Below are 17,018 nucleotides of genomic sequence, written 5' to 3' on the forward strand. Positions count from 1 at the left end.
TATTCTAAGAAATGGCATCTCTATTATGAAACCATAATTTGTGTATGGAAGTAGTACAAAAATGATTTACATAACATTATACTTACCTATTCTAAAGGATTTTGAGGTTTCTGATTTTATTCTTATAATTAATTTGTTTTAGAAAATTGTTTCTTATTAAATCCAGAGTTAACTAGTTGCATATAATTTCATTTTTAGTCTTTTTCTGCTAGATAATGAAGTTGAGCTTTTGGTTAGTCTTTGTTATTAAATGTTTAAATTCTTGGGAATACTTTATCCCTTGCTTTGACTGTTCCCTCTTACACTCCCAGTTTCTCAGGATCTAAAGCCCAGAACAGATGTGGGTAATTCAGCAGTCCTGTAAGTTTTTTGATGACTGCTTTATGGTTGTTTATATTCAGTGCAGCGGTAGAGTCTAAATGATTAAACTTAGCAGTGAAAGGCCAGGACCTGTAGTTCATGGTTTACCCATTTTGATGTGAAACTCATGCACTAGGAAGTATACAGATGTTCAGACTTGTTTCCTCACTAGCTGTATTATCTGTTGTGTTTGATTTTAATAATAGCAAATTCATAGGCTTTTGATACAGCAAGGTTGTACTATCATAATTTAACTAAATTAAAAGAGGGTTTTATAATTTTGAAAGCCTATGGACCTAATAATTTTGTTTAAAAATAGAATTTCCAATTAAGACGCTAAAATGTCTGATATTAAATCTATTCTAGGAAGTACAAGTAGTACTAGTGGTAGCAGTGGAAGCTCAACTAAAAATATCTGGGTTAGTGGACTTTCTTCTAATACCAAAGCTGCTGACTTGAAGAACCTCTTTGGCAAATATGGAAAGGTACACTTTTTATCTTTCTAGTATCTCCATTTGAAATGGGGATTATATTCAAAACGGTATTATATAAAACCTTCCAATTTCTTGTTTTTCTCAGGACTGGTATAGACATAATTACTGAGTTCTGTGGTACTGGTGAATTTAGTCATAAAATCTCACCCAGAGCCCTGGGGCTCTTTTTATTAAAAGCTTGTATTTTTAGCCCATTTCAGTGAAGGACTGCATTTTGTTTTTCACATACATCATGATTTCTCTAGAAACTAGAGTATCTGAGGCTGATCTGGTCATTTGGAAAATATAGGTAGACTAGTATTAGACAATGGGATATAGAGTTTGGGGGTCGGGTGGGAACTAATATCCCTGTCATCATACAGAGTCTAATACAGTAGTGGAGAAAAATGTAAAACTGGTAAAAATATACTTAATTGGAAGTTGTGATACATAATGATGGAAAGAGTTGCTAGGAGAGCAAAAAGGGGAGGGTTTACTATAGTTGTTTCATCAGGAAAGGTTTCCCTGGCATATAAGGGAAAGACCTAATAGAGAAGAATGGTAAATAATTAAATGAATAAAATAATAGTTAATAGTTTTTGAATTGCATTGTAGTTGTTCTCTCTTATGGCACTCACTGCTTTCTACCGTTTATTTTTGGTTTTCATTATACATCATATGTAATCTACTCTAGTGTAAGCTCTTTGATAGCAGGAACTTTATCTGCTATACTTTGTGTACACACAGTGGGCTTTGGAATACTTATTAAATTAATGACCAGTATTGGTAAATGACCATTAATGGATATTTTAAAAATCTATCCTGTTGGGGCGCCTGGGTGGCTCAGTGGGTTAAAGCCTCTGCCTTCAGCTCAGGTCATGATCCCAGGTCCTGGGATCGAGCCCCGCATCAGGCTCTCTGCTCAGCAGAGAGTCTGTTTCCTCCTATCTTTCTCTGCCTACTTGTGATCTCTGTCTGTCAAATAAATAAATAAAATCTTAAAAAAAAAAAAAATCTATCCTGTTGATTTTAGGGGTCTTTTTTTTTTTTTTTTTTTCCTTCTTCTAATATAAAGAGTTGCCTGAGTGTTAAGGATTCTTGTAGGTGTCAGGTACAGAACACTGAGAATTGTAGTTGCATGGTCAGCGCTGGTGATTTATTGTTAGATATCCAAAACCAATATTTTAATGCTGGCATTTCCTGGGACTAAAACTATACACAGGACACCATGCACTTTATAACAAGACCTTGGGCTTAAAAATCAAGTTGCTGTTGGGGCAAGTCTGCCTTTCCCAGAGTTGAGGTAAAAGCTGATAGTTTCCAGCCATTCATACCACACAGCCTCCTAAATTCCCTCTTTACCTCTTCATGGCAGTATGTCTGTCTTTCTCTTTGTTCAGCACTAAATCATTCTCTCACTTTTCTTCTTACTCACCCATCCCTTGTCTCTCTCAACTATTTTATAGAATTTAAATTATTTGTCACTTTGATATTGGTATGAATCTTAAAAGCACAAACTGGAAGGTGTGTCTCTTTAGAGTATATTTTTGTAGGGAGTGTTTTTAAAGACTGCTGTTTTATATATGGATAATTCTTTATTCATTTTTTGAAATTTATAGTTACTCGTTACAGAAAATTATTAACAATCATTTAGAAACGTTCTAGAAAGTTGCCTTTTTTTTCCTTCCCTTTGAGAGATTCAGAATGGGCTTATGATAGGGGAAGTTTGGCTCAGATCTAATTGAGAATATTATTTCTTTACTTTCATTAATTGTGCCATTATTTCATTGACGTGACTAACTGTTTTGGCTATATATTTGAAAAAATTAATAAGAAAAAAATTAGGTTAAATTGCTTTTTGACAGTTTAAATTGTTCCCCTGAATATTTACTACATACTTAAAAGCAAAGTAGATAGTGATCACAAGAATATGAAACAGAATAATATATATCCTAAATTTATCCTTCATCATGAATTTCTGTCTCCTGAGTAATCATTTTATTTGAATAGTCTTCTGAAGTTTGATCTTTTCAGAATGTATGTAGTTGTAAAACTTTGTAAAGTGTTACCTTATCTTGTAGGTTCTGAGTGCAAAGGTAGTTACAAATGCTCGAAGTCCTGGGGCAAAGTGCTACGGCATTGTAACTATGTCTTCAAGCACAGAGGTGTCCAGATGTATTGCCCATCTTCATCGCACTGAGCTGCACGGACAGCTGATTTCTGTTGAAAAAGTAAGCTTGCCTAAATGCGTATAAGAGAGTGGTTACTTTGAGGGCCACTAATGCTCAATTTCAAGAGGTTATACCAGTAGGGAATACAATTCGGTGTAATTTTTAAGTATTTTTATTTTTTTTTACTTCATGTTTTCCAGATTTTCTCCTAGCAGCATACTGTTTATGATCATCAATGTAACTTTTTGTTTTGTTTCCTATTTAAACCTTCAGGTTAAAGGTGATCCTTCTAAGAAAGAACTGAAGAAAGAAAATGATGAAAAGAGTAGTTCAAGAGGTTCTGGAGACAAAAAAAATATGAGTGATAGAAGTAGCAAGTAAGGATTTATTTTTTTGATAAGCATGTAGACTTTTCTGGGAAATTGATGAAGTAGTTCTCACTGTGTTGTTTTCTTGGGTGGTATGGTCAGGACACAAGCCTCTGTCAAAAAAGAAGAGAAAAGGTCGTCTGAGAAGTGTGAAAAAAAAGAAGGCAAGGAGCTTAAGAAAATAGAAGGTAAAGACGAGAAGAATGATAATGGATCAAGTGGCCAAACTTCAGAATCGATTAAAAGAAGTGAAGAAAAGAAGCGAATAAGTATGCTATGTATCTTTCTTCTCAGTCCCTTTCTAAAGCTTTCTACAACTTCATTTTTACAGTGGAAGGGAAGACCTGAGATTGCAGTCCAGAGAAATATTTACATTTAGTTGTCAGATGTCAGTGTGGTAGAAAAGGAGGTCCAGTACAGTAGCACTAGTTGTCTTCTTTTCTACCCTTAGGAAACAGATGTGTTCTTTTCAGCTGAGCCCCTTTGCTGGAGACCCGGGCTGGCAGTAAACGGTCACTGATTTGTAGCTTTGTAACTGAGTTGGGATCTTTTGGTATCGCAGAAAGTATCTATGTTTGTGGGTTGAGTTATTTTTAAAAACTGGACAAATTACATTCTGATAGAGTTAGTAGGTTCTTTTTTAAAATTTCTTGCACTGGTTTGTGAATATCTGGCTATCTAAGAATTCAGCATTTTTACATTACATTTATTGTCTTTTTTAATGAAATGTTTTTTAGGCATTTGTTTATCTACTTTTTTTTCCTCTTAGGTTCCAAGAGTCCAGGACATATGGTAATACTAGACCAAACTAAAGGAGATCATTGTAGACCATCAAGAAGAGGAAGATATGAGAAAGTAAGTCTCTGGGAGGGATGCTGTAGATTATTTTCCCTGTTTCTAAAAGAAGATAATTTAGTATCTCTGTAACCATTTTTTGCATAGGTCTGTGCTTGAAAATCTAAGAGAAATGGAATATCATTACTCATTTAAGCTTTTTTAAATGAGAAGCCTAACTTGAAAACCAAAACCCCAAATTATTTTAACTTCTAGTCCTGTTACAACTTTTTTTTTTTCCCCTGTAGATTCATGGAAGGAGCAAGGAAAAGGAGAGAGCTAGCCTAGATAAAAAAAGGGACAAAGACTATAGAAGGAAAGACATCTTGCCTTTTGAAAAGATGAAGGAACAAAGACTAAGAGAGCATTTAGTTCGCTTTGAGAGATTGAGACGAGCAATGGAACTTCGAAGGTAGGAAAAGAGTCTATTTTATATCTGTCTTTAACTATAGGTACAAATTTAATGCTAGTTACAAACCAGATTTCTAGAAATTGTATTCCCACAGAAAGCTATTGGCCACTTTTAAGTGCAGTAAAACCTAATGATTTCTTAAGTTTGTATAGCATTTTACAATTTACAAATTACCTTTCCAACTGTTACTTCTGTCTCAACTGTTCTTTAAGATTAGGTGTGCCCATTATATAATTGAAAAAATGGAGGCCCGGAGAGGCTAAATGACTCTTCCAATGCCACATGGCTAATGAGTGGCAGAGTCGGGACTCAGACCCAAGTCTTCTGACTCCAAGTCCAATGCTCTTTCCTCTACTCCAAAGCTGCCGCCATGAAAAACATGACTTTACAGAAAAAAATGATGTTGAGATAAGATAGTGTAAGCTACAGTGTTCAAAGTAGCATGTCGACATTTTAGGAAAAATTGATTGTACTTTGGATTAGAGCCCAAGTGAAGGAAGATTCGCCTTCTGAACCTTATTGTGTTCAGGCTCTATCTCAAAGCAAGCATTCTCTTTAAAACAAACTGAGACAAACACTTCATTGTTAGTGGCAGTATCTCAGCAGTTCACCACAAATGCCACCATTGCTTTCCTATATCAGTTTTTGGATGCCACTTAAAATATTCTTGTGAAAGTGTTTTTTAATATAAATTTCCAAATATTAACCTATCTCATTGATAGGTTATCACATGGGATTTCGTCTGTTCATTCACAGGAGTGTTAGGAACAACCAGCCACATTTGACAGCTTAAATAGTACTATGATTGCCACATACTTTATTAGAAGGAAATAATCCTGGTGTTACTCAGAACCCATTTTTTTTCTCTTTTTTTTTTTTTTTTTTGATGAAGTCCCAGTATGCTGAGATTCCTCTTTATATGATAAGTTAGGATGAGAGAGTAGGATCTACCAGAGCAGTGATTCTCAGGTCTGTCAGAGAAGTACCCCTTTTATATTAAAAAAAAAAAAAAAAAAAAAAAAAAAAGTCACAGCATCCTCTTCACTCTGCTGAAAAGTAATTGATGCATAATAGGCCTACAAATGCATAATATGCCTTTATAAATAATTTCCAAAAAAACAATATAATGCCTTAATTCTAACCTAAAGAAGAAATAAAAGCAAATTATAATGAAGCATATATTCCAGATATGAATGTTTAGGCACGACTCTCTAGAAGACCTAATGAAGTAGTCAGATGTTTACAACCCTCTTTAGACTCAATGAAAATGTGACAGCTACAAATGCAGACTGATATTGGTGTGTCATTTTGGTAAGTCAAATACCAGGAGTGGTGTTGACATTACTACCTGATTTCTGAAATGGTGAACAGCTCTTGGTGAAGGTCTTAAAGTATTTTTCCTTTAATTTACATGGAGTTGTATTTCTTGAAATTTTAGTTTTTATATAAAAACCATGCCAAAGCAAATAAACCAACCTAACATTTATTAAAAACGAGTCAAGTTTTAGGCTACAATTTTTTTTAAGGTGATTTTGTTTTGTTTTGTTTTAATGACATGAATGTCCATTATGGCATTTGAAAGGTATAATTGTTGGACAGTTTTTGTTGTGCAGAACTATTCTGATTTTTACATGCTTCAAAAGATACTTAGGATCTTTGGTTCCCCACTGCCTAAATGCTGCTAACAGCCCCCTTGGTCGTTTGTGATAAAATGCCCCTCAGATTTCCGTGGGTGCAGCACTGAGCCGCTGAGAACCACTGGGTTACTAGAAGAAGACATGCTGGTAGAGTACATGGAGGGCCCTAGAGTGAGGGGATGACAAAAACGTGACTTCTAGTCCCAATACAGTAACTTCATTGAGTTCAGCAAACATTTGAACTGCCTCCTGACTCAAAGAAGCATGGGCCAGTTGAACATTAAGAAAGCCCTTCAAGCAAAGACAACGCTTTAGCATTTGCTATAATTCATGTTGACGGGTATGATCCCAACTCATCAAAATAAGGTATACCTTGTTTAAGGAGGTAGACCATATACTAGATACTGGAAATTTTCCTGTCAAAAACAGTAGAAGTTGTAGTTTTGGAAATTCATATATGTAGAATATCTCCTTTTTAAAATGTGGATTCGCTAATGGGCTATTACGGGATTTTTATTTAAACAGGAATCCTCTAAGAGGCAACTACTCTATAAAATTCAGCTGCTCAGTTGACAGTCTTAATAAAGAAGTGATAGCATTGGAATCTGTTTAAAGTTTTATTTTGAGTTCTCTTTCCAATTACATTAAAACTACTTAGGTTGAGTTGAAGTTTAAAATTGCCAACCTCAAGGAAAAATTCAAACGCAAAAGCTATTCTCTTTTACACAGTGCTAGCATAATTTAAGTATTTCTAAATACTGATTTTTGTTAGACGAAGAGAGATTGCAGAAAGAGAGCGTCGAGAGCGAGAACGCATTAGAATAATTCGTGAACGGGAAGAACGGGAACGCTTACAGAGAGAGAGAGAGCGCCTAGAAATTGAAAGGCAAAAACTAGAGAGAGAGAGAATGGAACGCGAACGCTTGGAAAGGGAACGCATTCGTATTGAACAGGTGCAGTCAGAAAATCTTTTCATCTTAAATAACTGACCTTTTTCAAACCCTGTGATTTTTGCCCTAAAATTTGCTTTACTTGTTGTAAAGCTTCTGTAGAATGAGCTTAGTTAATGAGCATTTATTAAGTGTCCCTGAAAGAAAACAATCACTTAGGTGCTAGTTCACAATACATTTAGTTGTGACTTTGTTCGAGCCAATTGGTAATAACCCAAGCTCTGCAATCATGGCAGCCTAATAGTCTGAGCATAGGACTATGAGTCCAGAGTAGTTGTAATCCAGGCTCTGTCACTATCCCAGTCTCCGCAAATAATAACTTATTTCCTTACATTGTAGAGTGGGAATGATTTCCCAAGGCTGGAAGGAAATAATGCCTCTCTTTGCAGAACTGTATCCAGGGTTTTAAGAACTTTATATCTAATTCCCTTCAGGTGCTTTTGTTTCAGTCAAATGATGAAACTAAATCTGACCTTCCCCATTACCTGCCAGCTTCCACCACCCAATTTCCGTTATTTTTAATGTTGTAGAACACTAGCCATAGCCTAGATTACTGATTTCTGAAGTCAATTTCGTTTACGTATTTGTCCCAGGTGTGTGTTTTGCCTGGTGCTTGCCTTTGGTGGTTTCTTAATGACAGGATGAAAACAAGGTTGTGCATGTACTTACTTACCTTATGTTTTCATTTTGCATTGGTTGGTTCTTCCTTCTGTGTTGTCTGAAGGAACGTCGTAAGGAAGCCGAACGTATTGCTCGAGAACGAGAGGAGCTGAGAAGGCAACAGCAGCAGCTTCGTTATGAACAAGAGAAAAGGAATTCTTTGAAACGCCCACGTGATGTAGATCATAGGTAGTTGCCTGCTTTCTTCTTTAACAGCGCGTGCTATCTTAAGCCTTTCAGACTGATTTAAAGCTGATTGGAGGAGTAGCAGGTACAGGCAGCCGTCCCTGGAATAAAAGGTCATGCTCAGTAGGGATGGGAGTGGATCCAGTGCTTGTCAAGTGGGAAGAGTCTGCCCTTTTCCCCTTTCCCTTCCTGTTGCCAAATGTTTTTCCATTATGACTGGGAATACATCACCGCCATAGGCTTCAGTGATGGTTCTCACACTCAGACCCATTTTGAGGATTCTCAGAGGGTAGTGCAGATAAATTTGGAAGTTGCAAACTGGGAAGGATTGCATTGTGTGTTTGTGTTCATGCTGCTTAATAGATTCCCAAATGCAGTCATTGAATTTTCTTCATATAAGTTCTGTGAGATTTAATTGATTGTGGTGAGAAATACATGGAATGAATGAATTGTGCTTCGGACTTACCGAAGTTAAGTGTGACTGAAAAAAGTTGTGTACTATTGGTTAGAATTTTATTATAAAATGGTATCTGTCTTTTCCATTTACAAATTTTAAAACAGATCATTTTTCACCTGTTTTCTCTCCTGTGAAATTCCTCTAACATTGCATGAGTCTGTGCCATCTGATAGTTAATTCTTTGCTAGTTTGTTCTTGTAACAAAATGTTTTGTGTCTTGAGTTTATTAGCCCTCTGTATCCACAGTTCCTAGTATGTGGTATGTATGACTCCAAGTTAGTGTTGTTGAATTATTATTAAACTAATTTATATAAATGAGCAAATATTTCTCTTCAAGGCGAGATGATCCTTACTGGAGCGAGAGTAAAAAGTTGTCTCTAGATACAGATGCACGATTCAGCCATGGATCTGACTATTCTCGCCAGCAAAACAGATTTAATGACTTTGATCACCGAGAGAGGGGCAGGTTTCCTGAGAGTTCAGCAGTACAGTCTTCATCTTTTGAAAGGTATATAGATATCTTAAAAGTTACTATATTTGGGGGGTCCTGGGATTGAGCCCCATTTTGGGCTCCTCCTTGCTCAGTGGGGAGTCTGTTTCTCCCTTGCCTATCTGCCTCTTCCCCAGCTCATGTACTCTCTTGCTCGCTCACTCTCAAATAAATAAGATCTTTAAAAAAAAGAAAAAGAAAAAAAAATTTGTTTTATTTGGTGTGTGAGCCTTGCTAATGGTAACTTTGGTTCTCTATTAAAATCTTATGTACTGGGCACCGGGGTGGCTGAGTGGGTTAAGCCTCTGCTTTCGGCTCAGGTTATGATCTCAGAGTCCTGGGATTGAGGCCTGAATCAGGCTCTCTGCTCGGCGGGGAACCTGCTCCCCACCCCAACTCTGCCTGTCTCTCTGCCTACTTGTGATCTCTGTCTGTCAAATAAATAAATAAAATCTTAAAAAAAAAAAAAAATCTTAAGTACTACAGGTCCCATCTGAGTGTTCAGAACAAATCCTATGTTTGGTTTGGTTTTGTTATTAATGTAAATGTGATTCAGTATTCAAAATTAGTTTGAGGTCATGAGTTTGAGCCCCATGTCAGGTTATAGCGATTGCTTAAATAAATAAACCTTGAAAAAAAATTTAGTTTGATAGGCCACCATAACAAAGGTAAGTTGATTGGCTTTATCCTCTTAACATTGTTTAAAACTAGGTGGGAATACTGTTAGCTGTTAGCTTGGGGTGTGCCTCAGCTGTTGAGAACACTAGAACCTTCTTCATTCAGGCTGGTAGTCACTTGAGTGTTTGATGTGATTTCCTCCCAGATGCTAAACAACAGTCTCCATACCAGGCATTTAGAATATAAGTTATTATAATCAACAGTTGTGGCTTTTCTGGTGGCTTTGCCTTAAGTTAATTTTTAAAGAAGCTGTGATTTTTCTAAGTTATCCAAGTACAATTAAGAATAAGGCCAAGCGGGACGCCTGAGTGGCTCAGTGGGTTAAGCCTCTGCCTTCGGCTCAGGTCATGATCTCAGGGTCCTGGGATCAAGCCCCGCATCAGGCTCTCTGTTCAGCAGGGAACCTGCTTCCCTTCCTCTCTCTCTGCCTGCCTCTCTGCTTACTTGTGATCTCTGTCAAATAAATAAATAAAATCTTTAAAAAAAAGTTGTGATTTATTAAAAAAAAATAAGGCCAAGTAAGTACATCTCAGACCTTTGTTCTTTGTTTTGGATCATCAATAGGCGAGAACGCTTTGTTGGTCAAAGTGAAGGGAAGAAAACACGTCCTACTGCACGAAGAGAAGATCCGGGTTTTGAAAGGTATCCCAAAAATTTCAGTGATTCCAGAAGAAATGAGCCTCCACCACCAAGAAATGAACTTAGGGAAACGGACAGGCGAGAAGTCCGTGGAGAACGAGACGAGAGGAGAACCGTGATCATCCATGACAGGCCTGATATCACTCACCCTAGACATCCTCGAGAAGCAGGGCCGAATCCGTCCAGACCAGCCACCTGGAAAAGCGACGGCGGCATGTCCGCCGACAAACGGGAAACAAGGTATCTGTTTAGTTGCCAGGGCCCAGCCGGTGGCACAGAACATATTTGTGTTCAAGGAAAAAATGGTGTAATAGAGTTTTGATCGAAGATGTCTTCGGGTTTTATTGGACAGAGTTGAGAGGCCGGAACGATCTGGGAGGGAAGTATCAGGACACAGTGTGAGGGGCGCTCCCCCTGGCGGTCGCAGTAATGCGTCGGGCTACGGAAACAGAGACGGAGACAGGGGCGTGGTCACGGACCGAGGAAGTGGAACACAGGTAAATGCTTAAGGACGTATTGTCACCTCTTCAGGAATAAATTCCTGGGATTTACCATTTTGATGGTCTACATTAGTTAGAGTAGAACGATTGGGAGACGAGCTTCTTAAAAAAGCTCTTAGTATTTTTCACATTTTTACTGTCAATAATTGAACATTAATAGTCCAAAGAAGTAGGATGTTAGCCCTGAAATTCTTATGCCATTTTTCTTAAAATTCCTGCTCAAATTTGAGCATTGTTAAATTTTGTAGATGAGCCTTCTTAGAGATGAAGGTTTTATTTCCTTTTAAGAAATTGAGGCTTTTAGATTAGCTGGGAAGACTTTGACTTCAACTTGCGTTTCTCTCACTTTTAACTTTTTTTTAAGATTTTATTTCTTCATTTGACAGAGAGAGACAGAGCAGAAGCACAAGCAGGGGAAGTGGGAGAGGGAGAAGCAGTTCCTGCCAAGCAGGGCACCTGATTTGCATGCAGCTCGATCCCAGGACCTTGGGATCATGACCTGAGCCGAGGGCAGGTGCTAAGCAAATGTGCCACCCAGGTGCCCTTTTTTTTTTTTTTTTTTAAATACTCTCCTAGTGGGGCACCTGGGTGGCTCAGTGGGTTGAGCCGCTGCCTTCAGCTCGGGTCATGATCTCAGGGTCCTGGGATTGAGTCCTGCATTGAGCTCTGCTCAGCGGGGAGCCTGCTTCCCTCTCTCTTTCTCTCTCTGCCTGCCTCTTTGACTACTTGTGATCTCTCTCTGTCAAATAAATAAAATCTTTAAAAATTAATAAATAAATAAATACTCTCCTCGTTCATTAAGTAGCTTAGAAGGTAGAACTGAGATAAAATTTTTGTCTCTTTTTTTTTGTTGTTCTAATTCTAAAGGTAGGTGAGTGGAATAGTTCATATTTTTTAATTGCTTTTTATTCTTGTGACACTTTATTGACTTGAATATTTTGTAAGTTAATGAAGTATCTTCATCTCTTAGCAACTCAGATGAGCCAAAACCTTTTTTACCTAATCTGAAAACATTCTGGTGATGAAACACTGGCATATTACTTGACAGTGGCATAAATGGAATATCTTCTTAAATTATATACAACAAAGAATTCTGAAGTGTGTTTGTGGTTTGTGTGTGTGTCCATCCTCCAACCTGGTGGTACTCTAATGCTTTATCTTGTGTTTGAATACCTATTAGATTTTATAGCAATATTTTTTACTGGAAGATTTTTTTTAATCCCTTGGCATACTAGCTAATACCACTATACATTTTCCATTTCATCTGGAGCATTCATGAAACAGATTTGGGCCTGATGGCATTATCAGCTTTCCTGTTTCTAATAAGTAGAAAGTTAGTAGATTTTTTTTTTTTAAGATTTTATTTATTTATTTGACAGACAGAGATCACAAGTAGGCAGAGAGGCAGGCAGAGAGAGAAGGGTAGCAGGCTTCCCACTGAGCAGAGAGCCTGATGCAGGGCTCGATCCCAGGACCCTGGGACCGTGACTGAGCCGAAGACAGAGGCTCAACCCACTGAGCCACCCAGGTGCCCCGAGAGTTAGTAGATATTATCAGTAGATCAGTTAGTTCATTGAGCTCGTTATCCTGAGCAGAACTTTTAAGACAGGGTTTGTAATGCAGACATTCTGCCTTAGTTGGGGCAAAAACTCATAGATTGGCCCCTGCATTCCGATGTCCATTTAGAAGAGGTGTCCTGTTCCTCCCTTGAAAATGCTGTTTTTTGTTTTGCCAGTATCTTCTCTCTATAGAGTACCTTCAGCTTTCTTTTCTGTAGACTAAGTATCATCACTTAGTTTGCTCTCCTTGGATCCTTAGTTCTATGGCTCTTGTTTCCTTACGTTCATTACTCTTTTTCGTAGTCATATATGTAAGACCTTGTGGGAGTCATAGCAGTAGTGAGTCCTCTATGAAATAGGACAACTCCCGTGTCTGTGCTGTTTGCATGTCGATCTTACATTTACCCTCATTTGTCTTACTGTTTTACCTTCTCACATATCTGTCGATCCAGGCACTATACACACATAGATCTAGAAATACTCAAAAGTCAGAAAGTACATGCATGCTGAAAGGTATGGAAATAGAAATTACATTGCTCCCATACCCTACCCTGAAGCCTGAGCAGCTTCTCAGTACCGAACAGGTGGAAATGCTTTCCAAGTGCTGTGGTATTATTCAACCTTCTTTTCTTCTCAAACACCTTACTGGTTTGTTTCGGACATTAAGAGCATACCGGCATAAGTGAATCGCCATGAGGCTGCAGGTGTCGTGACTACTTTTTTTTTTTTTTAATTAACATATAATGTATTATTAGCCCCAGGGGTACAGGTCTGTGAATCGTCAGGCTTACACACTTCACAGCACTCACCATAGCACATACCCTCCCCAGTGTCCATAACCCTACCACCCTCTCCCTACCCGCCTCCCCCTCGCAACCCTCATAGACTTTACTTTTTTTTTTTGTTTAAAGATTTTATTTACTCATTTGACAGACAGAGATCACAAGTAGGCAGAGAGGCAGGCAGAGAAAGAGTGGGGGTGGGGTGGGGAAGCAGGCTCCCTGCCGAGCGAGCCCCATGTGGGGCTCGATCCCAGGACCCTAGGATCACGACCTGAGCCGAAGGCAGAGGCTTTAACCAGCTGAGCCACCCAGGCGCCCCTCGACTTTACTTTTAATATGTAATTCTTTAGCACTACCCTGAGGAACGACATGTGGTTGAACGCCATGGACGGGACACAAGTGGACCAAGGAAAGAGTGGCATGGTCCACCTTCTCAAGGGCCCGGCTATCATGATGCAAGGCGAATGGGTGATGGCCGGACAGGAGCAGGCATGATAACCCAACACACGAGGTAAGTACTCAGTTAAGACTTTACTGCAACCATTCATCCAAACCTTTATCCTTCTTTAAAGGGCAGTAGAGTTTCTGAGAGACTAAATCGCAACTAGTAACAGCCCTACCTCTTCCTACACATTTCCCCATATTAACCCCAGATCTCCCAGAGATTATATGCAGGGCAGCGGATGTTAATTTGTTAGTTGATATTCTTCATTGTAAGTTCATCGATTGGCATTCTGCCATAGGGATTGAGATACAGGGATGTGTGTGCATCAGAATCTAGTATATGGAGAGCACTAACTTCACGTCAGAACCATTATCTTGTTCACTATTTGGCACTACTACAGTCTTCGAATGGAAGAGGAGACTGAAAGTACATTCTGCTCCCTTCCTTCTCCAATAGCTCTAGCAAAACTGTTGGATATTTAACTAACCCAAAGCCTGTTCGTATTCTCAGAGGCGAGCTTTATGTTCGCTGTGCACCAACATCCATCATGGCCCCTCAGCCGGCACGTCTTTGTTCTCTCCCTCTCCTCTGTGCCCTTCTGTCTTTCCCATTCCCCTGTCTTAGAAGAGGGGGCGGGCTTGCTGATCCGACTTACTGCTTTGCTGTGGTTGGTTCTGCTGTCAGACTTGAGTGAGTGTTTATTGTGTCTGTGCCTGCATGGCCTCATCGCTCATTCTGTCTTTGGTTTCAAAGGTTACCGGTGCCTTTTTTCCGGAGACATCTGTATTCCTTTATTTTCAGCTCTCAGTCTCCTTGGTGGTTAAGCACTGTTGCTCACTGTGGCTTTTCTTTTTCAGGGGGGCGGGGGAGGGACACTTCTCCGTTTTCTCAGGCATCTGACTTTCTTTCTGCCCCTTTGGATTTCCTTTGCCTACTCCTTCAGATAGTTGAACTTGAGACACTGCTCTTGATATTTAGCTCTATTTTATGATCTTTATGTAAATGCTTTGCCGGCTGCATAAATTCAGGGCTACAGGCAAAGTCATTCCTGTCCTGATTCAGTTCTTCATGTTCCGTGTGTTTCTGCCGGTTTCTTTTCACTTGCCAGTGCCCCTGTGCATCTTGTTCACCCAGACGGGGCCTCATCTTTTATCTCCCTCCACTCCTAGCCTAAATTTCTACATGTGGTTCCATTTAAGAAAAATAGTTGCAATAGCTATGCCATCTTCCTCATTTCAGCTTATCAAATTAGTGTTTTATCTTCTCTGTTACTCATACTTTTAAAAATTTAACTATTTATTAGAACTGTGTTGTCGTACCATTACTTGCTCCAAAGCCAGGGAGCTGCCTCTCCGGTCACAGATCTAACCTGCCTTCCTCAGCCAGGCATTCAGACCTCTATGTCATCTGATCTTCCTCTCCTTAAGCTGTTTCACCATGGGTTTTTATCTACCAAATTGGTTGTAGGGTGTTTCGATGGGTCTTTTTTCCTGTGTTGCTCATTAATTATTAATTACAATAATTAATTAATTATTAAACATATTTTAAAATGTTGCTGTTAAACATATTAAAAAAAAAAATCCATTCTCCTCCAAAAGAACTCCAGAAACAAACAAACAAAAAAGAACTCCAGAAACAATTCTGTGGTGATGTCCTCTAGTTCAGAGGTTCAAATTCCTAGTTGATGCCGATGCTGCTGGTCTGGGGATCACACTCAGAGCCACTGCTCCAGTCCATTCATGGTGCATCTCATCAGTTGGCTCACTATGAGGCAGAGACTTTGAAGTGAGAGTGCCCAAGTTCAGATCCTTGTTCCAGCGTTTATTAGTCGTGATCTTGGGCAAGTTACTTAACCGCCAGATCCCAGTTTCTTTATCAGGAAGGTGGGGTTAGTAATGGTCCATACCTCACAGGACTGTTGAAAAGTATAACTTATTTAATATGGGTAAAGTACAAAGAACCGTGCGTGGTAAATGATAAGCACTTAATAAGTAGTAGCTGTAATTTATTCTTTTGTTCTTGACAATTTTTTCTTTTAAACCTTTTTCAGTAATGCATCCCCAATTAATAGAATTGTACAAATCAGTGGTAATTCCATGCCAAGAGGAAGTGGCTCCGGATTTAAGCCTTTTAAGGGTGGACCTCCACGACGATTCTGAGAATTAGCTCTCTGCCATGGTTTCAAGATAATTTATTGAAATCTCCTGTAAACTTTACTTGACTACTTATGAAGAGGACCTCTGACTTGCTTGAGAGTTCTGTCAGACTTTTCTTTTTTTCTCATTTTTTAAAATTTAACATGATTGCTTTTCTCAATTTTGGAGAAGATGTTTAAATAGTTCCGTTGTAACTTTTACTAGTTTTGTGTATCATTCAACTTTTTTTCTTCCAGCACCGAAACACATTTGAAAAGATGGAATCCAAACCATTTTGTTTAACGCTGTGTGAATATAAAGAGTAGTTTGCAGGTGTGTGGTCGTAGTTTCATTTGCAGCATTAGCTCTGTGGTGTCAGGCTCTAGAGTTCCTTCTTGTCACCAAGCATTTTCAGCCTCCATTTTGAAGGCTGTCTAAGCTTAAAAAAAAAGTCTGCTGTCTAATTTTTAGAGAATAAGATTGTTCCTTGCATTTCTGAGTATTATGTAACCTATTTTTGCAGAAGGTACTGTTACATTAAGTGCATCTGTGTATCCTGGTTTAAAAAAAATGTACTCTTTTTTGAAATAAACCTTCATATTCTGTATAGTTGCTAAAGCGTTGAGAACCTTTTTAACTGTAAAATGAGAGCTGATTTTGAGGTTAGTGTAGCAGCACACTTGTTCGGGTTTGCATGGTATGAAACCAAATAGATTCATGAAACCTTGGCCATGAGGTTTGTATCACTTGAGGTTTTTAGACTGAGTTGTGCAGGTAAGTGCACTTTTTTAGGTAATCTGCACTGTTTGGTGGATAAATTCCATCTCTGGGAATTGTGTGGGTACTAATGTTTCCATGTTCCCAACTATGTTGAGAACTGGAAAAAAAAACCCAGGTTCTAGCTTGGTGAATCAGTTGGGTTTTGTAAATACTTGTATGTGGGAAGGCATTGTTGTCTTTTTGTGAAAATAAAAATCCACACCTGGAAGTGTATGTGTCTTTGTTTCCAGCTCTTTAGGTGTTAGTCCTCCAGCCCTTTCTGCAGTTAAACCCAAAGTAAGTGACTGGGTTTTGAGCTATGAAGGCAGTCTTTTGGGCTTCGTTTTTGGAAATAAATCTCACTTTGATTTTCACTTCAGTAGCTGGGTAGTATGCTCTGGTGAAGTGTTGGCGAGTTAACCACTAATCTTACAGCTTTTTTTTTTAAAGGCATCTTTTCTAGGCCAGCCCTTCGACGTAAATTCTGAATACTACCTCTTAAAGCCTCCCTATTCCTTCCTAT

At 38.6% G+C, this 17,018-nt stretch overlaps 1 protein-coding gene across 8 annotated transcripts in view; it reads left to right on the top strand.

The window, feature by feature from the left end:
* SLTM (SAFB like transcription modulator) overlaps nucleotides 1-16,724 on the top strand; it is a 44,076-nt gene extending 27,352 nt beyond the window's left edge. For all 8 annotated transcript variants that reach the window (XM_032864837.1, XM_032864839.1, XM_032864841.1 and 5 more), the window contains 13 exons: nucleotides 727-845; nucleotides 2,915-3,064; nucleotides 3,278-3,381; nucleotides 3,475-3,641; nucleotides 4,142-4,227; nucleotides 4,455-4,618; nucleotides 7,028-7,208; nucleotides 7,930-8,054; nucleotides 8,846-9,016; nucleotides 10,241-10,555; nucleotides 10,668-10,812; nucleotides 13,507-13,667; nucleotides 15,652-16,724. In XM_032864837.1, coding sequence (XP_032720728.1) covers nucleotides 727-845; nucleotides 2,915-3,064; nucleotides 3,278-3,381; nucleotides 3,475-3,641; nucleotides 4,142-4,227; nucleotides 4,455-4,618; nucleotides 7,028-7,208; nucleotides 7,930-8,054; nucleotides 8,846-9,016; nucleotides 10,241-10,555; nucleotides 10,668-10,812; nucleotides 13,507-13,667; nucleotides 15,652-15,760 — 1,997 coding nt within the window. In that variant the 3' untranslated portion in view covers nucleotides 15,761-16,724. The remainder of the gene's footprint in view (nucleotides 1-726; nucleotides 846-2,914; nucleotides 3,065-3,277; nucleotides 3,382-3,474; nucleotides 3,642-4,141; nucleotides 4,228-4,454; nucleotides 4,619-7,027; nucleotides 7,209-7,929; nucleotides 8,055-8,845; nucleotides 9,017-10,240; nucleotides 10,556-10,667; nucleotides 10,813-13,506; nucleotides 13,668-15,651) is intronic.
* The last annotated feature ends 294 nt before the right edge of the window (nucleotides 16,725-17,018 follow it).

The sequence above is a fragment of the Lontra canadensis genome, unplaced genomic scaffold, assembly GCF_010015895.1.
Source record: "Lontra canadensis isolate GAN:19392208 unplaced genomic scaffold, GSC_riverotter_1.0 scaffold28, whole genome shotgun sequence".
Taxonomy (NCBI): domain Eukaryota; kingdom Metazoa; phylum Chordata; class Mammalia; order Carnivora; family Mustelidae; genus Lontra; species Lontra canadensis.